The sequence below is a fragment of the Halteromyces radiatus genome (genome assembly GCF_025201355.1).
Source record: "Halteromyces radiatus strain CBS 162.75 chromosome Unknown BX664scaffold_4, whole genome shotgun sequence".
Taxonomy (NCBI): domain Eukaryota; kingdom Fungi; phylum Mucoromycota; class Mucoromycetes; order Mucorales; family Cunninghamellaceae; genus Halteromyces; species Halteromyces radiatus.
The window spans coordinates 588,733-613,068 of record NW_026251690.1 but is presented as its reverse complement, the minus strand read 5'-3'; the positions used below and the strand labels follow the sequence as shown (position 1 = coordinate 613,068).

General features: G+C 33.0%; 12 protein-coding genes across 12 annotated transcripts; 8 read left to right on the top strand and 4 right to left on the bottom strand.

Annotated features, from left to right (window-relative positions):
* The first annotated feature begins 95 nt into the window (after positions 1–95).
* Positions 96–1,583, top strand: BX664DRAFT_279532 (uncharacterized protein). The gene is made up of 2 exons (XM_051541446.1): positions 96–412; positions 507–1,583. Exons 1-2 carry the CDS (start codon positions 124–126, stop codon positions 1,562–1,564), a joined length of 1,347 nt encoding a protein of 448 aa, XP_051399732.1. The 5' UTR covers positions 96–123; the 3' UTR covers positions 1,565–1,583.
* Positions 1,584–1,769: 186 nt separating this feature from the next.
* On the top strand, positions 1,770–3,866 carry BX664DRAFT_358517 (uncharacterized protein). Its single transcript, XM_051548043.1, has 3 exons — positions 1,770–2,584; positions 2,658–2,884; positions 2,975–3,866. Exons 1-3 carry the CDS (start codon positions 1,961–1,963, stop codon positions 3,648–3,650), a joined length of 1,527 nt encoding a protein of 508 aa, XP_051399731.1. The 5' UTR covers positions 1,770–1,960; the 3' UTR covers positions 3,651–3,866.
* Positions 3,867–4,642: 776 nt separating this feature from the next.
* BX664DRAFT_279529 (quinon protein alcohol dehydrogenase-like superfamily) lies at positions 4,643–6,422 on the top strand. The gene is made up of 2 exons (XM_051541445.1): positions 4,643–4,801; positions 4,890–6,422. The coding sequence occupies exons 1-2, from the start codon at positions 4,721–4,723 to the stop codon at positions 6,372–6,374; spliced, it is 1,566 nt and encodes a 521-aa protein (XP_051399730.1). The 5' UTR covers positions 4,643–4,720; the 3' UTR covers positions 6,375–6,422.
* Positions 6,423–6,685: 263 nt separating this feature from the next.
* BX664DRAFT_331663 (cytochrome c-2) lies at positions 6,686–7,503 on the top strand. Its single transcript, XM_051545182.1, has 4 exons — positions 6,686–6,844; positions 6,971–7,102; positions 7,222–7,284; positions 7,350–7,503. The coding sequence occupies exons 1-4, from the start codon at positions 6,761–6,763 to the stop codon at positions 7,395–7,397; spliced, it is 327 nt and encodes a 108-aa protein (XP_051399729.1). The 5' UTR covers positions 6,686–6,760; the 3' UTR covers positions 7,398–7,503.
* Positions 7,504–9,224: 1,721 nt separating this feature from the next.
* BX664DRAFT_372999 (aquaporin-like protein) lies at positions 9,225–10,645 on the top strand (the record flags this gene model as incomplete). The annotated part of the gene is made up of 5 exons (XM_051548682.1): positions 9,225–9,569; positions 9,651–9,777; positions 9,889–9,932; positions 9,992–10,442; positions 10,512–10,645. 5 exons carry the CDS (start codon positions 9,225–9,227, stop codon positions 10,643–10,645), a joined length of 1,101 nt encoding a protein of 366 aa, XP_051399728.1.
* Positions 10,646–12,192: 1,547 nt separating this feature from the next.
* On the top strand, positions 12,193–12,922 carry BX664DRAFT_331659 (uncharacterized protein). The gene has a single exon (XM_051545181.1). It carries the CDS (start codon positions 12,422–12,424, stop codon positions 12,758–12,760), a length of 339 nt encoding a protein of 112 aa, XP_051399727.1. The 5' UTR covers positions 12,193–12,421; the 3' UTR covers positions 12,761–12,922.
* A 6-nt stretch (positions 12,923–12,928) lies between these two features.
* On the top strand, positions 12,929–14,319 carry BX664DRAFT_331658 (phosphatase phospho-type). The gene is made up of 7 exons (XM_051545180.1): positions 12,929–13,169; positions 13,225–13,329; positions 13,390–13,468; positions 13,521–13,622; positions 13,678–13,825; positions 13,901–13,971; positions 14,039–14,319. The coding sequence occupies exons 1-7, from the start codon at positions 13,129–13,131 to the stop codon at positions 14,216–14,218; spliced, it is 726 nt and encodes a 241-aa protein (XP_051399726.1). The 5' UTR covers positions 12,929–13,128; the 3' UTR covers positions 14,219–14,319.
* A 1,368-nt stretch (positions 14,320–15,687) lies between these two features.
* BX664DRAFT_358512 (uncharacterized protein) lies at positions 15,688–17,706 on the top strand. Its single transcript, XM_051548042.1, has 9 exons — positions 15,688–15,763; positions 15,834–15,939; positions 16,008–16,093; positions 16,173–16,250; positions 16,309–16,937; positions 16,989–17,052; positions 17,144–17,275; positions 17,339–17,487; positions 17,557–17,706. Exons 1-9 carry the CDS (start codon positions 15,724–15,726, stop codon positions 17,629–17,631), a joined length of 1,359 nt encoding a protein of 452 aa, XP_051399725.1. The 5' UTR covers positions 15,688–15,723; the 3' UTR covers positions 17,632–17,706.
* A 6-nt stretch (positions 17,707–17,712) lies between these two features.
* On the bottom strand, positions 17,713–19,680 carry BX664DRAFT_379099 (glucose-6-phosphate 1-dehydrogenase). The gene is made up of 2 exons (XM_051548848.1): positions 19,556–19,680; positions 17,713–19,459 (listed from the first exon to the last, which is right to left on the bottom strand). Exons 1-2 carry the CDS (start codon positions 19,623–19,625, stop codon positions 17,994–17,996), a joined length of 1,536 nt encoding a protein of 511 aa, XP_051399724.1. The 5' UTR covers positions 19,626–19,680; the 3' UTR covers positions 17,713–17,993.
* Positions 19,681–20,338: 658 nt separating this feature from the next.
* On the bottom strand, positions 20,339–21,586 carry BX664DRAFT_331653 (TLD-domain-containing protein). The gene is made up of 5 exons (XM_051545179.1): positions 21,178–21,586; positions 20,969–21,124; positions 20,836–20,900; positions 20,657–20,761; positions 20,339–20,582 (listed from the first exon to the last, which is right to left on the bottom strand). Exons 1-5 carry the CDS (start codon positions 21,505–21,507, stop codon positions 20,441–20,443), a joined length of 798 nt encoding a protein of 265 aa, XP_051399723.1. The 5' UTR covers positions 21,508–21,586; the 3' UTR covers positions 20,339–20,440.
* Positions 21,587–21,714: 128 nt separating this feature from the next.
* Positions 21,715–22,568, bottom strand: BX664DRAFT_331648 (uncharacterized protein). The gene is made up of 2 exons (XM_051545178.1): positions 22,190–22,568; positions 21,715–22,121 (listed from the first exon to the last, which is right to left on the bottom strand). The coding sequence occupies exons 1-2, from the start codon at positions 22,218–22,220 to the stop codon at positions 21,823–21,825; spliced, it is 330 nt and encodes a 109-aa protein (XP_051399722.1). The 5' UTR covers positions 22,221–22,568; the 3' UTR covers positions 21,715–21,822.
* On the bottom strand, positions 22,344–23,288 carry BX664DRAFT_123084 (uncharacterized protein). Its single transcript, XM_051539768.1, has 5 exons — positions 23,018–23,288; positions 22,805–22,955; positions 22,638–22,732; positions 22,507–22,570; positions 22,344–22,437 (listed from the first exon to the last, which is right to left on the bottom strand). Exons 1-4 carry the CDS (start codon positions 23,152–23,154, stop codon positions 22,537–22,539), a joined length of 417 nt encoding a protein of 138 aa, XP_051399721.1. The 5' UTR covers positions 23,155–23,288; the 3' UTR covers positions 22,344–22,437; positions 22,507–22,536.
* Between the last annotated feature and the right edge of the window lie 1,048 nt (positions 23,289–24,336).

Sequence of the window (24,336 nt, the reverse complement as noted above, 5' to 3'; positions counted from 1 at the left end):
GAAAAAAAAAAAAACCAAAAAAGAAAATCATCCATCTTTTGAAAAAGAAGGAGGGGTACAATTTATTCTCTTTTTCTTTCTTTTTCTTTCTATATCTCTTCTTTCTTTTTTTTTATACTCCCCATGTTAGGTTCCAATCATCATACTAGTTCTGAATGGTTATCAAAAGATGATACTTCATCTCTATCTTGTCAAGATATTCTTGTCTCTTCTTCATCTCCACCTAAAAAGAAATCTATGGAACGATTATCACGCATCTTTCAGAAAAAGTCAAAGCACAAAAAATCACTTCCTACTGTCAATACACCTGAACCACCCACTTTTCCTATGATGAGTCGACATACTTCTATTCATTCAACTCAATCTGCAGATCCACAAGCTTCCTTTAGATTTAACTCTACTAGTAAAAAAGGTAATTTTTTTTTTTTTTTTATAAAAAAGTGGTTAACTGACTTGTCTTTTGACGTCCTTCTGACTTTTTTTTTTTTATTTATATCTATTAATAGGTGGAGAAAAAATGAAACGTTTTAGTTCTCTACGACATACTGATCAACCAAAGACGCAACAGGAAGAACTAGTACAACGACGAAAAATACTGGAACAACTGCATGAGGAAAAGGAAACATATCATGACGATAACCAACGACTTGAACAAGAATTGACTAGACTACAACAACGAATTGAAGAACGAACATTGGCTACGACACAGTTACGAGCACAATATGATCTTCATGTCTCCTCACTACGAGCCACATCAGATGATCTTGGGTCAGTGCGGACTAAACTGATTCAGGTACAGCAAAGTATTGCGGCATTGGCAGATCGATTACTACCACATATATCGCCAGATCATACTTCTTCTTCCTTGGCTAGCTTTTGGCTCAATTTGCGACAAGTCATTGAATCCATGTGTCCTTTATCTCCTACTATGGTACGCCATTTGACTGAAAAGTTCATTATGGATGTTTTGGTGCAAAACTTCAATCTCAGTGAAATTGCTGGTTGTGCTTGTTCGGATGATTATGCTCAAATTGCCCTTTGGTTTCTGGATCATGATGATATGAACAGCAAACCGTCCTCCATTTCTATCTCATCATCAACATTATCAACCGATGTATCAGATTGCATGGTATTCTCTATTCGATTACGTCAACAGGTAGCATCCACAGTGGTTGCTGCTCAATTAAAACGAGATGATGTCAAACAACAATTACAACAGGTCGTACAAGCTCATTGGAAATATCTTTATGGTGGATTAGCCAAAGCATTCCCTTATATTTATCAACATGACACGACTTTGGAACCCGATGTACAAAAACATTTTGGAGCACAGATTCAAACTTTAGTGGAACAAGCCGTGGCACTTGGATTCGCCATAAAAGGATTGGAAGTAGATATTACAGCTGCTGATGTACAAGAAGGATCTCAAGTCTTGGATTTAACTCTCATGGATGAAGTACAAGGTCTTAATTCTGGGATAATTCAATTTTGTATCAGTCCTCCTTTCAAAGTCTTTAATCGAACTGAACCATTGGTGAAAGGCAAGGTATTATGTTTAAAATAGGATGATAGTGTAGTTGTAGTGTAGTTTTTTTTTTTTTTTTTTTTTTTTTTTTTTTTTTTTTTTTTTTTTTTTTTTTTTCATGTTTGACAAAAATACCATAGCGGAGAATGGACCTTTTGGCTTTTTTAAGGCACATGTCCTTTTCTTTTTTTTTTTTTTATTTTTTCTGTTTCCTTTTTCTCTTTTTTTTTTTTTTTTTTTATTTATATATATATCTATATATATTTATTTTCACTACTTTATATATTTATAACCAATTTGAATCAATAAAGAATACATACCTATACACATATATACATATATATATATTTATATATATATTTATATATTATACAAAAGTCACCTGTATATATTATATATATATATACGAACTTGATCAGCTGTTCAACAACATTGATGAATAAAAGTGGAACCAGATTCTGGCAGTTTGACGAATTTGTTGGCGAATTGCGAGATATGAGTCCTTCAACTATACAACCTGTGACTCCAAGGAAGGATTCTCGTATTGTTCTTGTTGAAACCAGTACCAGTACCAGTAGCTCCAGTATTAATGTCACCACAAGTCATAGTACTTCATCTGCTTCAACATATCCAAGAGTAGAACGTCTCACCCTTCAAGAAGTCAATACTTCTCCCACTTATTATGGCGCAGCATCACTTTCATATCGTAATTCCTTGGCATCCACTGTCTCCAATGCCTCAACTGTATCTGCTCGGTCTAACCCTACTTCCTATTCACCACCTTCATCACCCATTCTCGACAAGAAAGACCAACAAACTTATACCAGCTCACCTGTGACTCTCACCCCCACTTATAAGAGACAATGGACAACACCATCTCCAGCACGACTATCTTATACTGGTACTATGTATCCTGATCGTCCAGCTCCTTTCCCTCCTTTTATGATTGGCAGTTCACAACCATTGGGTTGGTTACGTCCTTCACTCTCTTCCTCTGCCTTATTGGATATCAACAAATCAAGTATTTCTCCCCATTTTGTTTTTCTTGGATTTGGTGATGTAAATATTCTAGAAAATAAAAAAAATTCAATTCATCTAAGAATAGAAAAAGTTTATCTAACCTTTTTTTTAGTCTCATGTAATTGCAGATCTCTTGAATTTGACTGGACCTATACCTTTGGATGGCGATAATATATCCGAACGATCATTACTTTTTAAGGTGGATGATGAACAACAAGCTTTGTGTACCTTGGCTACAATTCCACCGGATGGCGAGGAATATCCTTATCTAGAGAACCTTTCACTGAACAGGATTGGTGTTACATCTATACTTGCGGCCATTTCTAGCAATTCTACTGTGTAAAAAAAAATTCATGATCAAACAGATGGAACAAAAAGATACTGATTTGGTTTTTTTTTTTTTTTTTTTTTGTTTATATTTATATATAGGGATGACATTATGCAATTATTAGGACAAATCAACAAAACTTTAAAAGGACTGGATCCACAAGGAACATGGTGGGAACGCTTGATTCTTTTATTTCACCATACAACGGAAGATGATTATATGGACGATCGTTTTCATCTAGTACAAAGAACTTTACCTGATTTGATGCAACATATATCTCCTCTTCCATGTATTAGCGTCTTTGTCTCCAACATCAACGATCAATCAGCTGAATATCAACAAGAATGTCGACGTATTCTTTATCAACAAGCTTGTATGCATCAAACGGATCTTGGATGGTGGCATGGATCAGCCAGTATATCGGAAGATGCTAGTGGCAGCAGTGATGATGATGATGACGCTTTTTTACCTGTGGCAGTCATGATTGGCAACAACAATAATACAAAAAAGAAACCGGCATTCAAAAAACTCTTCAAAATCGATAACGTAGAATCTTCATCAACTCCTTCTTCTTCTTCTAATCCTACTGATGGTGCAACCACTGCCAAAACAGAACAAACTTTCTTATTCAACGAAGATTATCACCAGCATTCAGTATCATCACCAACTCATTCAGTTGAACTCAAACATCGCTTCTCGAAGAAATGGACTGAACCTCCTAGACGCCATCATACAATCTCTCGGCCTTCTCCTCTCAAATCAACCTCTCCTCATTGATATCCTTTCAAACCTCCCTTTTTGTTTTATATATATATATACTTACTTTTGTCGATTTGTTTTTGTTACCTTTTTTTTTTTTATCTATTATATCTATCTCTCCGTTTACTCATTCTGCATTTTTTTTTTCTAACATGTTATTTTCTGACAATAAAATCATGATATGAATCCTTTTTTATTTCTTCAACTTTCTTTTTTTTTAATATACAAACTATATTGTGTATTCTTATATTTTTTTTATTTCCTTGTCTTTTTCATGATGTTACTTTGATTTGGGTGATCATTATTAGCTGTCTTTTTATCATAACAGTAGACTTATACATATATTATGATGATAATAGATTTAAACTTAAAAATGGGATTTGAAGGGGGGTGATTAGATCTATTTAAGGTTCCATCCTGTTGAAATTTTTGAAAATTTTTTGATTTTACAATCAAAATTTTCAAATAAAACAAATTTTGTTGGATTTAATGATATGTATCAAACGACACAGTTCGTAAACGATGACTCCATTCATCTATTACGTGCATATAAAGAAAGAGATTATTAAAATGGTAACAAAAACATGTGGGTAATTTGCATGATCTTCCATGAAAATTTTAATCCTACAGTTTATTTGAATCTCAGGGGCAGCACTTGATTGATTCTTGATGATGAAATCTTATAAACCCAGCTATTCAAACGATTAAAAATAGTTAATAGTTATTTCATTTATCCCAAAGAAATCATCTTGTTTAAAATGAATCATTCATCCTTTTTTTTTAAACTGTCATCATTAACAGTTTGTTGATTTGTCTTTGTATATGTGTGATGGTGTCATAGTTGAATGCAGCCTTTTGTATCTCCGGCAAAAGCAAAAAAGACAAGCAAATGATACCACTGAGAAATGCACCAATCAGCGGAGGTTTTAGTTCGATGTCGCCATTGAGATGCCATTTTATATAACTCTGATAGATTTATTTTTTTTTTTTTTTATTTTCACCTTTCCTCACCTCTTTTTCCCTTTTTATCTCTCTTTCTCTTTTATTGATAACATACCACATTCTTCTTCCTTTTTGTTTTGTCTATCATGACCAGTCTTACTTCTTGCCATCGTCACCGTATTCAATCTAAACCTGGATCTAATAACGACGATAATAGTTTAGCAAAGGTAAAAAAAAAAAAAAAAATAAATGTAGATTTATACATTATATTTTGATACTTACACAATTTTTTTTTTTTTTTAAAAAAAAAAAAAGGAACTGGAAATAATATCTGATAAACAACAACAACAATCGATTCAACAAGCTTGGCATATATTCAATGGAGCGAGTTCCCCACAGCGATTATTGATCTTACGAGGGTTACTGTCAAGTTGTTGTACATCACAATTGTCGTATTTGTGGGACAATGTCCAATCATTGCTTCGTACGGACTTTACTTTGGTGTTCCCAACCGAGATCACGTTACGGATCTTTACCCATTTGGATGCACAGACATTGTGTGCTGCAGCACAAGTCAATCGACGGTGGCAACTTTTGGCAAACGATGATTCCATTTGGCATCGGATGTGTGAACAACATATTGACAAGAAGTGTGCGAAATGTGGATGGGGACTTCCTTTACTACAAAAACGCAAGATCATTCGAGTCAATAACAAGAGAACATTGGATGATTGTGAAGCGTCGGCAGTGACGATCAAGAAACCTCGCAAGATGGAACGTAAACCTTGGAAAGCTGTGTACAGTGAACGACTTGTAGTGGAACGTCATTGGAGGAAAAATCAAGCCAAGGTATTTACAGTCAAGGGAGCTCATTCGGAAGCCATCATGACGGTGGCATTATGTGAAGCACAAGGGATGGTGATCACGGGTTCCAAGGACAAAACAATCAAGGTATGGTCTCTTGCTGGTCAAAACGCTCAATTGATACGCACTCTCAAAGGACATACGCGGGCGGTACATACATTGCAAATGGATGACACTAAATTGGTGAGTGGCTCCATGGATCATACACTCAAGATCTGGAATTATCATACAGGACAATGTATTCGGACATTGGAGGGACACACGGCTGGCGTGACACATCTTCATTTTGACAGCAAACTATTGGCAAGTGGATCGACAGATGGTATGATCAAGGTATGGAACTTCCAAAATGGGGAATGCTCAACACTTTCTGGTCATACACAATCAGTGACCCATGTTCGACTGTATCAACAAAGTACACGATTGATTTCTAGTAGTGATGATGGACGGATGATGTTGTGGGATTTGGAATCACGACAATGTTTAAAAATCTTGGAAGGACATCATACTTCAGTACAAGCAGCCATTCCTAGTATGCCTGGTTTTTTACATCGATTTTATTATCAAGATGTGAAAAAGGAGAATGATGATCAACAAACAAATCAACAAGAAGAAGATCAACATCGATCGGGTAGCCCTGTAGCGATCTCTGGTTCTTTAGATAATACATTGAAGGTATGGTCTTTGGACACAGGTGCTTGTTTACGTACATTGTTTGGTCATAATCAAGGCATTCATACATTAGCTTATGATAAATTACGCTTGGTCTCTGGTGCTAAGGATGGTGAATTGAAGATTTGGGATATTGAAAGTGGTCAAGTTATGCATTCTCTTCAAGCTCATGAAGGTTCTATTAATTCTATTGTACTTTCTGATACCAAAATCATCAGTGTTTCCGATGCTGGTGATTTCCGTGTGGCTGATTTTGGTGTTTAATCTTTTTCATTTCTCTCTCATTTTTTTTTTTTTTTTTGTACATACTTCTTTTATTTTATACCAATCTTTCTAACAAAAAAAAAAAGTAGTAATCTAGTTTTCCTTTTTATATATATATATATTTTAAATATAGTTTTTTTTTTTAATAAAGATATCATTGAATTAGAAAGATATGGAAATCCATGCATCATTATTTGGTATTTATTTGTTTGTTTATGTCTTATCCTTTTTATTCGTTACGACAAGCGGCATAGCGCGGAGTCCTTAGACATAAGAAAAAAAAAAAGCTCTTTTTTTTTTGATTGTTCTCTTTTTTTTTTTTTGCACTCCTTTCCTTTTCTTCTTTCATCTCATTTTTATTCCTTTTTTTTACTTACATTATCAACATGAGTGACATACCAAAAGGTGATGCCACCAAAGGTGCAAAGTTATTCAAACAACGATGTGCTCAATGCCATACTCTTGAAGAAGTAAATAAAAAAAAAAGAAAGAAGAAAGCAGATCCACTGTCATCTCACACACTCTCTCTCTCTTTTGATCTATATTATCTGTTCTTTCTCCTACTCTTTCTTATTATTATTATTATTATTACTTAGAAAGGTCATCATTTGGTAGGACCTAATCTTCATGGTGTGATGGGAAGAAAGACTGGACAAGCTTCAGGATTCAATTATACAGAAGCCAACAAGAAGAAAGGAGTCATTTGGAGTGAAGAAACTTTGTTTGAAGTAAATAAATGTGATAAAAGTGTTGACAACAGGAAAAAAAAAAAGAAAAAACCGACTATTTTTTTTTTTTTGGGAACGATAATAATACTGACCAATTCATATTTGTTTTTTTGATGTAGTACTTGTTAAATCCAAAGGCTTATATTCCTGGTACTAAGATGGCATTTCCTGGATTGAAAAAGGTTAGGAAAGGATATTAAAAAAGGGAGGATTGAATTAAACTAATGTATTATTGATATATATATAGCCTCAAGACAGAGCAAATTTGATTGCTTATCTCAAGGAAGCCACTTAGATTCAATAGATAGATGATCCAATTGTCTCTCTTTCTTTTCAAATAGTGTTTTATTTTTTTTTTCTTTTGTTACAACCAATAAAAAAAAAATGTTTGTTATTGTCTATTTGTTTACATATCGTGATCTTCAATGTAGACAGACCGCGAGACAAGGGTGACAGCTACAGCAGGGGTGGCTTTATGAGATATGGAATTAAGTTTGATTGTTTAAGAATTCATTCTTTGATGATCATGATCGCTCATTGAACTTTTTCAGTTTTGCGTGAATGTGGATGGATGGAATGTTAAGTGAGACAACCATTGTTTAGTTTCGATGGTATGTTCAAAAAAAAAAATAGAGATCATTCTTTTTCATTTCTTTTTTTTTTTTTTTTTTTAGTTATTATCAAATGGATAGAGACGTTATGGTATTGAATTCACTTGCACTTGAATGGTTAATGGTGATCATGGGATTATTTAGTTTCTTTTTCCTTTTATTGATGTTTGTATGGATTCTTTTCCGAGATCATCATGGTCAAATCAAACATAGTCATGATGATATAAAAGAGGGAAAAAATGACATCAAAGGATATCACATTAGGAATAATAGTAGTAGTAGTAGTAATAATAATTCTTTCTCTACAGAAAAAGTATGCGTCATCAACATGTCTGATACAGAAGCATTACCGACATCATTACCATCCTTACCGACCATGGTGGAACCTGCAAAGTTATCTTGCATGTCAAAAAAAACCCCATCCTATGCCATCACACTTAAAAAAGAAAAAGAAGAAGAGGAACATCCGTATATGGTAACTGATCATAGCGACATTTTAAATTTGGCTACCCATCAAAAGAAGAAACAACATCCATCGTCTTCTTCTTCTTCTTTATCGTTACCATTAAGTCTTCGATCACCTCATTTTCTTTCATTAGAAATTTTTTCTCCTCAACGTCATTATCTCACATGGTGGGTCTTACCTTCCAATCGTCGATCATGGGATCATTTACAGAAATCTATTGGAAGATAATAAAAATATTTGATTGGACAGTTGATCTGCGGAAATGGAAAACTTGCATGAATTTTACCCTTCTCCCTTTTTTTTTTTTTTAACTGTGTATAGAAATAAATTATAAAACCCGTCGATCTTATTTTATTTTATATCCACCCTTACAACAACAAAAAGTATATTTAACGTACACCCCTTTTTTTATTATTTTCTTCTTAAAATGTTTTTTTTTTTTACTTTTTCTCTTTGTTTATAAAATGAGGAGTATATAATTAAAATATTTGTTTTCTTGATAACCTTTTAATGATTGTTGTATTTTATAGTCATCATGATGATGGTTATCATTAATAACATCAAAAAAAAAAAAATTCACTAATGATATCATGATCATTATATTCGGAATCAAAGACGGATGCCAATGTGAAAGTCAAATGAACAAGTTATTCTTAAAATAAAAACTATACATAATAGGCAAATCATCAAATCTTTTTGACAGAAATGTACTCAATTTCTATAATTATTTTTTTTATCATAAAAGGTAAGTAAAAGAACTCGTACTTTAAATTGATGAATCTCTTTATATTTTTTTTGACACTAAAATGATGAAAGGAAAAAACAACTGGAAACAAGGAGCCATTTATATTTTCCTCCCCTTCGTCCTCCCCCCAAATCCCCTATTTTCTGTATATATAAAAAAAGAAAATCTTGTTATTTTGAAATTCTGGACTCTTTTTTTTTTTTTCTTATCAACATAGAAATTAAACCATCCTTTCTTTTTGTATTTTCTTTCTCTCTTTTTTTTTTTTTTTTTTTTTTTTATAAATGAGGTCAATATAAAATGGAATCAGATATGAAATCAATTGATCATCCTCGACCTCCTCTTACACGAACTCATTTATCAGAATCAACATTAACAGATAAATCAATGGCACCTTCTGCAATGATCATTGATGTTGATTACCTAGAGGATCATCATCATCATCATCATCATCATCATCATCATCTTAGACATTCAGCACCAATGATGTCTACCTCTCCTTCTAATACTGCCGTTAATCCTCCTGCTGATTTATTACAAGCTCTTCGAAATATTAAGGAACCTATAGATTCATCCCCATCAGCTCCACATTCCTCAACCTTTTATTCCATTTGTGCTAGAAATTGTCGTCATTTTCGATATAAAGTAAGTGAATCATCTACTGACAACACATAGTAGAAATGAATCAAATGAAGATTTGATTAAATCTTTTTTTTTTTCCTATAGTATCGTCAGTTCTTTGCAGAATTTTTGGGTACTTTTGTCATGATGATTCTTATCAATGGCATCTGTGCTGAACAAACATTAGATGTTGGTTCTTCTAAATCTTGGTTGACTTCTTCTTTTGGAATAGGTAATTACAAATGACAATTCCCCTTATATATCTTTCAAAAAAAAAAAAAAAAAAAAAAAAACTAATCCATCCTTTTTTTTTTCTCTTTGTTCCTTTGAAACCCGTCCATAGGGTTGGCTGTATTAGTGGCAATCAGTATTTCTGGTCATATATCAGTAAGTAGAGACAATATGAATAAAATCAAATGTTTATCCTTTTTTTTTATTATTATTAGGGAGGACACTTGAATCCAGCGGTGACACTTACTTTTTGGATGTACAGTGGATTTCCACGACATAAAGTATTGATGTACATCACGGCGCAAATCCTTGGTTGTTTCTGTGGAGCAGCTGTTTTATATACGATGATTCGTCCAGCCATAGATATGTTTGATCAAGGTCATCGACAGATTGTAGGTCCTCAAGCAACAGCAGGTATTTTTGCCACTTATCCCCCGTTGTATGCTGGTCCTGCAACGGCAGTGGCTTCCGAAATCATTGGCACCGCTCTCTTACTCTTACTCATCATGGTCACTGGTCATCCCAACAATATGCCTTTTTGTTCCATGCAAGGCGTCATGATCGCTGCTGGTTTGATGGTGATCTGTTTGGCCTTGGGTTATACTTCTGGTTTTTCTTTAAATCCAGCTCGTGATTTAGGTCCTCGTCTTTTTACTGCCATGGCAGGTAAAAAAAAAAAAAAAAAAAAAAAAAAAAAAAAAAAAAAAATTATGGATACTGATTCATCTATTATAGGTTGGGGACCTGGCGTCTTCACCGTAGCCAATTATTATTCATTTATACCCACATTTGCCCCGATCATTGGTGGATTGGTTGGGGGTTTGATTTATAAATTATGTATTGATCCATTTGATCCTCCTAGTCTTTGATTATAATGCTTTGTATTTTTATCTCTTTCTTTTTAACATCTCTCTTTTTTTTTTTTATTATATTAAATAAAATGGCATGCTCTCTCTCTCTTTTTTTTTTTTTTTTTTGATGATGCTATTGTTGTTGAATTTGCTCATGATTTGTTCATGCAACTTGATAAGCAAAACCAATCTCATTGTCTACTACCCAATAATTTTGCCATCTACTACCATGCGGTGTTCGAATGTTATCTGATTTAATCATCACCTATTTTATTTTTATTTTTTCGTAGGTCTTTCACTTTCCCAACACTTTTTTTTTTTTTTTTCAAGATGCAAATGATGATTTATATTGTCGAATGTACCTTAGATCATTCTTATATTATTGCACCAATATGAAAACGACTTGTCAATAGTTTTGGATGACAACATAAACAGCCGGTACACCAATGTGTCAGTTGGACGCAACAACAGTGACTATGGCATAAAGGTAATGACAGATAAAGTGAAGAAGAGGTAAGTACGGGAAGAGGATTAATGAACGTTATTGTTACAATGTAGGCTCACGTTTATTGTCTCTTGTAGTCATTCTCTTTTTTGTTGATATTTGAAAAAATATCGTTCGTCATATACTACAGGCTCCACCGTCTCATCAGAAATACGATATGATCGCCAACACCTTATCATCATCAGGATCCTCCAGTTTTACAAGTGACAATGATATGATATGAAGTAAATAATAGCACTTTTCTTTTTGGAGATTAGATGAAGGATGGAAAAACAGCATGATGATATTCTTATTTGGTATATAAAGGCAGGGCAGATGGAATAATGAACAAAGATCAAGTCTGAATTGGGTATATATATACAATAATACGATGATGATAGTTACACTTCATTGCCATCATACTAAATAGTTGAATAGTAGTGCATATATAGTTTATGTTGTATTTATGTTGATGAATAAAAGCAATCTCTCTCTTTTTTTTTTTTTTGTCTATGGACAGGTTTATAATTAGATAGAGGGGAAATGATGATCCTTTCAAGTGTCATTTTTTTTTATTAGGGATAGATGAACGGACAGGGTTTTCAGTGAGTAACCATGTTGATCGTGATTTGGTAACATGCTGAGTCAAGTTTTGCGGGGATGTACGGTGAAATAGAAAAAGGAAAAAGATATCTCAAAGTTGACACTTTTTGTCAACATATACCCAATCACTATTTTTATTCATATGATTAACTTACTTTTTTAATAAAGGAAGTTTCTATCTTGGCACATGTTTACTTAATTTAAATGGATGATTCTTCCCCTTACACGTTCCCATTGAAAAAGCCATCGGCTAAAGGGCCGAATTTTTTTTTATTAGATAATGGATAGATTTTCACCGGGATGCTTTTAATTCCCCGCTCAGGGATGGAAAGTGGATGTAGTCTTTTTGTTTAGTTGTTTAAAAAATAATAAACGGGTGATGTTTTTTTTAAAAAGGAGGGAACACAAGAAAATAGAAGAAGAAGGAAAAAAGTATAAAAGGGACCCAGAATTTTTATGATGATTCTCATTTTTTTTTAAAAAAAAAAAAAAAAAGAGGAAGACTATAAAAACATAGGTGGATAGGACGGAACCAGTATGACACATCCGGAAAGTTGCGGGCAATCAAAGAATAAAGAATTTTTTTTTCATTCCATACGTATCATTGCCTTTTTTGGTCAGTGCGCAGTTAAGAGTATAAAAATTCAAGTCGGTAACAATTTTTTCCACTTTTCCTTTCATTGAAAAAACACAATTTTTTTTTACTTATGACTGTACTTGGTAGTATACCTTTATTTGGCTCTCTTTTTTCTACCTCGTCTAAACCTGATCGTATTCGAAAAAGTATTCAACCTCTTTCGAATGCACTTAAACAACGTCAACAACCATATAGTCGACAAGCCAAGACAACTACCAATCCTACTGAACCTATCACTGAATCCAGTATTTTGAATAATTTTCCTCGTCCTAATCTTAATCCTACTCTCCATTATACTTTATTTGGTTTGACCAATTCTCCACCTGATCAAGATTATCCACGATCTCAACAAACTACTCAATGTTCTAATTGTTCTGGACCTCATAGTACTATCTTTTGCCCCTGTTGAACAGTTTTTTTTTTTTTGATATACTATTATTTTATCCATTTGTATTATAGTTTCACTTATTATTATTTCTTTTCTTTGTATTCATATTTTTTTTTATTATCATCATTATATATCATTTTTTGAATAAACTATACATGACTTCATCTTTACATATTTATTTTGATCGACTTTTTTTTTTCTTCTTCTGCTAAACATAGGTCCAATCATATGAATGGTAAGAGTAAACAGCGTGGAGAAATGAATGGATGCGATGGTCTGCGGGGTTGGAACCTATCTCTTTTTCCTCTGAATCCTTTTTTTTTTCATTGTCTTTACACTTTCTTTTCTCTTTCATTTACCTATAACTTTTATTTATATATCCTTACATTATGAAAGCTGAAAAGAATATTGCTTTTTTTGACTTTGACTGGTAAGTAATAAACTATAAAATAAAGCATCTTTAACATTATGTCAATATTACTTAGGTCTCTTATAGAACAAGACAGTGACTTTTGGACCATTTCAAAGTTATCCGAAGCTCAATGGAATCAATGTGAAACTCTTAAATCCATGCAATGGACAGACTTGATGTAAGTTGAGGAAATGGAAGATATCCTTGTGCTTATATTTTCTATATGTATATATATCAGGGATCGGTCTATTTGTGAACTACAAGATAATGGGGTGACCTTGGATCAATTTGAAAATGTTTTACAAAAAATTCCTTTTGTAAGTGTATTATTGTATGATTATTATTTGAATCTTATTTGAATTTATATAGACACCAGCTATGATTGCTACTTTGAAATTATTGAAAGAACATGATACTCAGGTGGTGATTTTATCAGATGCCAATACATTTTATATTGAGACTATATTGAAGGTATGATTATTTATCATCATCATGTTGTTTGATCATATTTTATATTTTTTTTTAGGCATATGGTGTTCGTGATTTGGTTCATGATATCATCACCAATCCTGCCTACTTTGATGATAAAAATCGTCTTCGTATTCGTCGTCGAATCCTTGCTACTGCTCCTCCTCACAATTGTCCAAATGTATGCGCTCTTAATATTTGCAAAGGTAACTCAAAAAAATATAATCCATCAATTAAAGTTTGAACTTTGTATTTTTATTTTACTCAATTGCTTTTTTTAGGACAAGAAATAGATACATATATTAGGAATCATGGTCCCTTTCAAAAAATCATATATGTTGGTGATGGCAAGGTAAAAATGATAAAACCGTTTTCTTTTTTTTTTTTCTTCTTTATATTTATCCTTTCTTTATGAATAGAATGATTATTGTCCTGCTACTCGTCTTCGAGAACAAGATCGTATGTTTGTTCGATCTGGAAAAGCATTGGCTAGGTACTTGGAAAGAGAATCTCATATTTTAGCCGCCATCAAAGCCAAGATCACCTATTGGGATTCATCAGAAATAGTTAGAAGGGCCGTGGAGGATGAAAAATTATAGTTAGATTAGTTGTGTTTACTGTTATTTCATTAGAGTAAGATATCTTCTTTTTTTTTTTAATAAACTCTGACTTTTGAAGCCTTTTGTTTATTTGAAAGTTGATTTCAATCAGATAGATGAATTCAAAGTTTTTTGTCGGGTCATAAGAAAATGTTTTTCGTGATGTTATAAAATAAAAAATCGTACTTTCCCAAAATGGATGTCGCATTACCACTTTTTCAGATATCGCTTTAGAGATGTCGGTAGAGTATGTCATTGATTGATGATTGATGATTGATGACTGATTGTTAGCTGATTCTTTTCAACGGGCCATATTTGGAAAAAAAAGAACTATATTTTTTATATTGTATCATATAAGACAGGGGTATACTAATGTAATATTCATATCTTGTGATGTTGATGTGAATTTGCATAATAGTTCCTTTCTTTTTTTTAAAAAAAAAATACATTTACTCGGGCCTTCTTTGTTTATTTTCATTAACTGAGACATTCGATCGATCGATAACGAATGTAAATTTGCATAATAGTTCTTTTTTTTTTCTTCTGAGGTATTTTTGCCAGGTTTATTTTATTCCTTGATCAAGTGAGAGATATAAAAAAGTGCTATTTTATTTTTCTTTTTTTTTCTGTTTCTTTTTTCTCTTTTTTTTTCCTTTTTTTTTTCCTTTTTCTTTTAATTTCTTTATCTATTTTGATATCAATTTTTAAACCAATTTACAAGCATACAAGACCTTTATATCCATCCACTCCAATACAAGTTTTTTTTTTCTGGACCACAACCTTACAAGAATCAAGACGGGCCTTTAGGTCCATTTGCTTTTTTTTTTTTTTTTTGTATATACTTATTGGACTTCCTTCTTTCTGTGCCTTGCGTTAATAGTAAGTTTCTTTTAATGATGATGATGATGATGATGATGATACAGTATATTAATCATTCTCTTCTCTTTTTTCTTTTTGAAATCTCTCTTGGTGTTCAAAGTGAATAATCAACCTGTATACAGCAACATATAAAAATATGTTATCGCCTCTTCGGAGGACGTATTTAATGCTATTCTACAGGTAAGTTAAAATAAATAAATAAATATAAAAAAATGGATATGTTGACTAAATAATATTTTATTTTCTGTTATTCAAAATACTCAATGGAACTACTACCACTCCTTCTCTTCTTGTTCTTTATCTTCTTATATTCTCTATTTGATTATGCGACAATTATATTTTTTTCTTCTGTCATTTATTTTCTATCCTTACGATATTTTATTTCCTATTTTTGCGACATCTTATTCTTTGAATTCCGTCATTTTTTATTGAATAAAGTGTAGATGAATTCAACCTTTATAGGCAAGAAGGCATCGGAGTATAAAGGGTCTAATGCGTGACTGAAGGTGGACAAGGCACTGAGAGCTTTCCCTCCCATCTTTTTTTTTTTCTCTTTTCCTTTTTTTTTTTTTTTTCTTCCTTTGTACTTTTTTTTTACGCCTGTTATTCATATTATATAAATTATAATGGGAGACTCGGTTACCGATAAACAAGAAATAAAAACAGGTAAAGAAAGGAAAAGGTATGATGAAATGAAGTACTCATCCATGTATATCATTGTTTTTTTTTTTTAAAGAATTAAACCCTCATCTCTATTCACTCATTGGAGGTACTCCACCAATTGCATTTGTCAAGCCAACACATCTACCAAAATGGAATACGAAGAAAAAAGCAGAATCTTGGTAAGGGGAAAAAGAAATCTGATTAATGATTCTGACTGACAGTTATTTCTATTATTTACAACAAAAAGGGTACAGAGACCTTTTCTTCACCCTGCACGAACGGACACACTTGTTTTACATCATTGGACAAAGGAACCAGATCAAGACATGGATGGTATGAATAACATTTGAAAGACATATCCTTGAATGTATCTGTGCCTAATTTGTAAACTTATATTTCTTTTCATCCTTAGACTATCATTTCGCAAAGTTCAATCGTGTGATTGATATCGTTGACTATACTGAAGAAGACTATGATAAATATTTGACAGGTAAAAAAAAAAATGATGATTTTTCTCTACAGGATCTTACCTTCCACATACACAATAGACACGGATTGGACTAAAGAGGAAACAGACTACCTATTCCGATTATGCCGAATGTACGATCTACGATTCCCAGTAATAGCGGATCGATATAATTACGATACATCACGAACGTTAGAGGATTTGAAGGATCGATACTATACCATCAATCGGAAACTCATCAAGGCACGAGGTGGGTTGAGCAACGATCATCCACCTTCAATGGATCGACAAACATTATTACAACAATATAGTTACGATAAGAACAAGGAAACAGAACGAAAACAAGCATTGATTCGATTATACCAACGATCTCGAGAACAAATTCAGGAAGAAGAGATTCTGTTTATGGAGGCGAAACGCATGGAAGAGAATCAACATGTATTTACAACACAACGGGATCAACTTTATAGTACATTACACTTGGAACAGGCGCAACAAATGCCTTCCACCCCACTGACTCCTTTGTCCTCTTCTTCAACTTCTACACATCTACCTTTACCCTCTGGTCCTACTTCTGCCAACTCTACTCTTTCATCAACATCCTCTTCTCATCTTCCTTCTCCTTCCAGCACGACCAATTCAACTCCTTTGTCTGTTCCTGGTGGGATTGGCATTACTGGTGGTACAAGTAGTGCTGCTCAAGATCAAAAGGTAAACGGAAAAAGTACTATAAGTTTTGATTCTTATGTTTCATATCTATAGAAAAAGAAAAAGGAAGATACTATCAAAAAAGCAAGACGCATCTCTACATCCTCTTCTATGGAAGGTAAGGAAAAAGATGGATTTTTTTTTTTTTTTTTTTTGGAAATGAAACTTTTTTTTATTAACTTCGTCATTTTTTTTTTTTTATATATTAGATCTCTTGCCACCTCCACCTGAAAAGAAAGATAAGTTAATCCCTGGTGTATATGTTCGAAGTCAAAAATTACCTGGTGTCAAGACAAACTTACAACCTAAAGTGTTACGGACTATGGCTGAATTTGGCATTGGTAAAGAAATAAAATAAAATAAAATATATATATATATATATATATATTTAACTTTATTATTAGGTGCTCGACCAGTGATGCCAACACAAGAAGTATGTTACAAATATGAATATCTACAAAACTCGGTGGTGGCTCTTTTGGAACTGAAAAAAATGGCAGAGAAATTGGATATCGACACCAAGGTCAAAGGATCTACTACAGTGACAGGCAGAGTGAGTTATTAACATATAGACACCTTATGATCCTGTATTCACTCTTTTTTTTTTTTTTTTTTTTTTAAGAAACATTCATTATCTTCAGGATCAAGTTCAACCGCAAATCGACCTGGAGGTGATCGTCGAAGAAAACTTGGATAATTTTTTTTTTTAGTTTATTCAGACATTGTATTTATTTTTTATAATAAAGAGGAAGATGATGTAAGATGATCAAATAAGAGGATAATTCTATCATACACGTGTCGTAAAGTAACACTAAAGTGATCTCCAGACCAACCATTGGTTACATAATAATGAAATTAAAGTTGAATGTTTGAGATTTTTTTTATTTGTTTATTTAAAAAAAAAAGAGTTGTTATCTGCTAATGGTCAATATGTATACGTGTGTGTGAATAAAAAAAAAAAAGAGTGAGGGAATGGATTAAATAAAAAAAAAAGATGAATACATGAAATATATATATAAAAGAAAGATATAAATAATATATAAATGATAAAATAAAAAACTAAAGTTTGTTTTGTTGAGCCATGGATTGAGTGGGCCAAGCATAAGAAGTATGTTGAGAACGATCATAACCAAACTTCTTGACAAAATCGGATAATTCTTGAGGACCACGAGAACCATAAGGATAAGTGACCAATGGTACATGTTGTTGAGGATCATCAATGGCATGCAATAAAGGAGTAAATATTTTCCAAGAGGCTTCCAATTCGTCATCACGTACAAAGTTAGAATGATCGTTGCGTAAGACATCCAAAATCAGCGATTCGTAAGCATCGGGAATGGCCAGATCGGTATAGCGGTTGTGATAAGACAAATCCAAGTCGGTTTGAATGGTTTGATACGAAAGTCCAGGTTGTTTGCTATTGAATTTCATATACACACTTTCTTTGGGTTGAATACGGATGACCAATTCGTTACGAGCAGTATCGTCGTACAAGTTGCCAGCCACGTTTTTGAATTGAATACGGACTTCCACCTTGGCTTCGTTCAACGCCTTGCCTGCCTTGAGTAAAAAGGGCACACCTTCCCAACGTTCATTGTCGATGAATAAAGCCAATGCTGCAAAAGTAGGTGTTTGACTGTCCTTGTTCTTGAGTGAATCGTCTTCCAAATAACCAGGTTTATCACCGTCCCGTACATATTGTCCCAACAAAGCATTGTCCATCTTGATAGGTTGAATGCACTTTAATACTTTGACTTTTTCATCGCGAATGGCTTCACTGCTGGTGGAAATGGGTCGTTCCATGGCAATCAAAGTTAACACTTGTAACAAATGGTTTTGCATAACATCACGAATAATACCAAAGTCATCAAAGTAACCACCACGTCCTTCAGTACCAAAAGGTTCCTTGAAAGTGATTTGTACATTGTCAATGAATTGACGATCCCAGGCATGAGCAAAGAAGATATTGGCGAAACGTAAATTCATGACATTCTTGACCATTTCCTTGCCCAAATAATGATCAATACGATAGATTTCCTCTTCCTTGAATAATGCACCAAGAGCAGCACCCAATTCATTACTTGATTCAGTATCCATACCAAAAGGTTTTTCTACCACCAGACGATTGATAGCATCAGGATTGTAGACATATTGTTTGATACCTTGAGCCACAGGAATAAAAACAGAAGGAGGTAAAGCCATATAGTAAATACGGTTCCTTTTAGATAATTGTCGACTCTTTTCATTTTCTTCCAATACTTTGTTTAATTGAATCCAAGCATCGGCTTGATCATATTGACCGGCTTGATAACTAGTGATACGAATAAATTGTTCAAGTTTAATTTTATCTTCTTCGGATGGTGTCTTGATATATTGTGTGACGCGTTCAATATATTGATTGTGAGTCATTTGTGTACGAGCATAACCAACAATATGTGTATTACTGGGTAAAAATCCATTCTTGAATAAACCGAATAATGCTGGATATGTTTTCTTTTTTGCCAAATCGCCTGAAGCACCCAATACTAAATAAACGATAAAAATGATTAATGATAAACTCTAATCCTTCCTCTTTTAGAAAATAACTTTTGATAACAAAAACGTTTTTATATTAAACTTACCTACAATGGTGACAGCACCATTAAGTTCACGTTGTACTTGATCCTGGATTTGTTGAACTGCTGAAGTCATTTGTTTTAAAAGATGAAAAAGAAAGAAAAAAAAAAGATTGATAAAAAGGAAGAAGAAAGAAAAAGAAAGAAAAAAAGAAAAAAGAAAAAAAAAAAAGTCGAGTACTTTTTGCAGGACTGTTATTGAATTTTTTTTTCCAATAACTAACAAGTTTTGATGCTTACAAAGAACCCAAAAAAAAAAAAACACGAAAGGACGACGGTGTTTCAAATGGATCAATAATGAGTTACCCCCCAAAAAAAAATTGGCTTGATTTCTAATGCAAATCTTTTTGTCAATAGTTTTTTTTTTTGTAGTCATTTTTTTTTCTCACGAAATGATTTTATTTCCACCAATGAAAATATCATTTGGTCAACGTTTTTTTTTTTTTATTATAAACAAATTTGAAATGACACGAAAGTTGCATAAGTAAGGGGAGGGGGGGGGGTAAAAGGAGATTAAAACATGATCCGCTACTACCGATTGGACGAATAAGAAAATAGAATGATGTCCTCATCATATACGAAATCCTTTCAATATAAATGTTTAAATGAATTCATCAGAATATGGGAAATAGCGGGTAAAAATGGAGTAAGATGAGAGAAATAAGGTTTGATGGCATTTCTATCAAAGAGAAACGTTTGTTTACTTTACAACATCCAATCACGCCAAATTGATTATCCGTAAGCTAAAATAAAAGCATTGATAATAAGTATGATAATAATGGAAATGGATGACGATACATTTCCCCGAAACAGATGTCCCCAACATTTTCCCTTTTTCAATTCAACCCTTTTTTTTTATTATTCAATAAAATGACTAAAAACTAATAACTTTTAAATTCTAAAACCCCATATTTCCAATTCTATACAATTGAATTCTGGTTGAATAGATAATGGTTCATTGTTGAATGTAGGACATGATGAACTATATCCTTTATCTAAATCACCATTGATCCAAAGTCCAAATTTACCGTCCCTAATATGTATATAAATCAAATGAATGTTTCTTTCTCTATCTATTTATTTATTTTTTTTTTTATTTTTTTTTACCCTCCGCCAATAGCAATAAATTCATGCTCGGATAAGATCATATATTCATTCATGCCAGTCCAAGAATAAGCTTTTAATCCAGTTGAAGTTGTTCGCCATAAGAAACTATGAAAGAAAAAAAAAAAAAACAAGATGAAATCATTATTTTATTCTTTTTTTTTTTTTTTTTTTTTTTTTACCATTCACCTGTACCATAATAATGAGTAGTTGGTTTCAAAGTTTCATTCAGGAATGCACCAAAAACCTATAAAGTTAAGAATATTCAAATCATCATCCACACTATTTTATATCATATATATATATATATATTACCTGATCATTGGCATCTTTGATAGCAAGTAAGCAAGGACCTTTGTTGTTTTTTACTAATCGATATAAAGTGGATAAACTGATACCATGTTGATCCAAACTATAAAGTAAACTCCATCGCGTTGCTAATCGGTATCTTTGTGGTAAAAAAGGTCGAAGCTTTGTAAATGATGATTAGAATGAAATAAATAAATATTATAAAACCAATTTACCTTGTCGACAATGGTATCAGTAAGAACAGGTGTAGTGTCCGACCTTCGATCAACCAATTCTACCATGTTCGTTTTAAATAAAATAGAATAGAGTTTGCCGTAGATGATAATAAAAGAAGTCTTTTTTTTTAAAAAAACAAAGATGACAAGTGAAGAATAGGATGGATAATAGGTTATTGGAAGTGATTCTATTTTATTGGAATAATAAAGATAATATACAATAAGAAAGAAATATAGAAAAGACTTGGAACAAGGAAAAATAACAAAATAAAAAAATAACAAAATAAAGCAAAAGCACTTCTTTTCTGCCTCGTGTATTCGAAGTTTCATTTCAACCCCCGCTTACTAGCCTCCAAACACTTGTAAGCTTGATCTATCAGCCTTTGAGGCAGAAAAATGTGCTTTGCTTTATTTTGTCATATTTTTTTTTTGTTTCGATTTATCAGATTTATCATATTCTGAGTAATCCCCTAAAGACACTGTAGATAAAAATTGAAGACGACTGTTATATATGTACAAATATTTATTTCAAAGGGTAAAAAAAAAAAAATATATATACATATATATATAGAAAGATAAACTAAGGAGATATATGAAATGTATACGATGATTATAAGAGTGGGGAGACTTTGTACAAATAAGTGTTCAGTGGGAGCGTTTGGTGATCCATCGACGTTTTCTGTTTGTTGTCTTGTCAATGATGCGATCGAACTCAGGTGTTAATAGTGTGGGTCGTTTCATACGCTTGGATTCATTGGCTTGTTCAGGGGTCATTTGGACACAATGGGTACGGTAGACATTTAAGATGAAATATATATCATCAAAGTAACATGGTAGAAATAAAATTTGATTGATACATCCAGGCACAGTAAAACTTCTTAGCTCGTACATAAGATAGAGTCCATCCGCCATCAATTTTACCAAGTAAAAAGTAATGTACCGTCCTATGGATACAAAGAAGAGAGTGGTTAGTTTCTGTTTAAAAGCAACAATAAAAAAAAGACATGCTTACCTACTGCTTGAAATGTCAAGATAGCTTCCATGTCGTTCACATCGATAGCATTCTTAGCGAATAATCCTAGTCGCACCAGATCTTTTCCAATGGTTGCAGAGTTGTTGGCGTTTGTTTAGCTTTTCACTTCACCAAATCCACGACTATAGTCAATCGAATATCCATCCAAGGCTGAGATGGAACTATCTGGACGAAGACGGTTAATGGTTGCTGTGGTTTTGTTGGCTTCATGATTCATAGTGTCATGCCTATATATCAAAATTAGAAGTTAGCACTAGAAGAAATTCATAAAAACACATCACCAGACCATCACTTACCAGCGAAAGAGAATACCATTTTCTGGATCATCAAACAGGGGAAGAAGAAAGGGCGTTCAGATACCTTACGTACACAAAAAAAAAAAAAAAAAAAAGTTAGCCTACGTCCGTCATATATTTGTGTAACATACATGGAATCAACAGCATAAAAAATAGTTCTTGTGTTAAAGTCTTCATAACGTCTTGAAGAATCCTTGAGGACATCATAAATATCACTAGAATTGGTCTATAATTTAGAGTTAGTAAATACTAGTTTTTTTTTTTTTTTGTTGTTTTTTATGTCTCCAATGGAGTTTACCTTGTTGAAATCATGTAAGAGTCTCTCCACATTGTCAGGCAAAGGAGGATCTTCCTTGATATTTGTGCATTCGATTTCTTCCCATTCATCAGAACTAAAAAGGCCACATATGTCATCATCGTCAGTGTCCAGAATAAATGAATGAAGGCAGCTATGAAAGAAAATACGTTAATCAATAACAAACATCAATCAAGATAACTTTTTCAGGCTTACTTTTCCTTCCTCAGAGTCAATCCATAATCATAAAGTAGGTCCTCAACAAAGCGTCCAGTGCAGTTCAATTTCCATTTCAATGAATCATCCATCTTATTATAAATGTGTTTGAATTGATCAATAGATTCTGGAGTCATTGTACGAAAATTTGAATTGGAATCCACATGACAAGGAGAATAATCATCGTCTCTACCTACTTCCAGTTGTTAAACTTGATCTTCATCATACCGTTGTGGTTCTTGTTGTTGCTGCTGCGGTGATCGTTCATATTGCTGTTGCAGTTGTTGTTGACCTTCGTTAATAACGGCGTTGGCTGTACCATGACCTAAAAACCTGTGAATCCTGTAATTTTCGGTGATAAACGCTTCCGCAGCAGCGTCCTGTAAAAGTATAAAAAAGACACATGAGTATGAGCATTATAATAGCTTGTTGACATGTATATCTGTTTACCTTTTCACGTTTTGATAGATACTGAGCTAAGAATTGGTTGAAATTGGCGCCCATACGGTTCTTGGTGGACTTTTTTTTCGAAGTTGCTTCTTCACATGGTGAGCAAAGGTGATGACAGAAGACTTTAATGACTTGTTTTCCGCAATAGTAAGAAAACCTTGGATGATTTGACCATACGCCACGTTCCAATCTTCGACACAACCAAATGTCGATTTGACATAGCTTTCGATCAGTTTGCTTTCCATTTTCCAATCCGATACTTTGAATAAAATAAAGAAGTCAGGGAAGTCGAAATTGTTGCAGCATTCTTTAGTAAGTGAGAAGTTGGGATCGAGTTAGCCTTCAGTATATGACATTAAAAAATGCAGGCGATGTTTTTTTGTAAAAAAAAAAAAAAAAAAAAAAAAAAAAAAAAAAAAAAGAAAAGAGGGGATAAGGATCTGCATTTCAAGTTTCTTTCATGGCATTGTAAAATTTTCTGACAGTCATAAAATTTTCGCGCAATTTTTTTTTTCCAGTTTCCCACTCATTTCTATATTTTTCAATACTTGTGACAAAAGAAAAGTAGAATGTTATTTGATTTATGGAAGATCGAACTTGGCTGCAAGGTGACCCGGCTGTCTGTTGTTGAAGGACTTGAAAGACAATGGAAAGCCTGTTCGACTCTGTTTCGGTTAGACTTGGTGGCTATCCTTGCTGCGACACATCCTGTAGTCCTGTGGTGACGATACTCTCAACAGTTTTGTTGTTGCTTGATTATGGGAGTCAGCGAACAGATATTATCATCTACTTGTTCATTATCACCTTACTTTGATCTGAAGAAAATGACTCTTTTACCCCTCTCTGTAAAAATTGAAAGAAATCAAGAT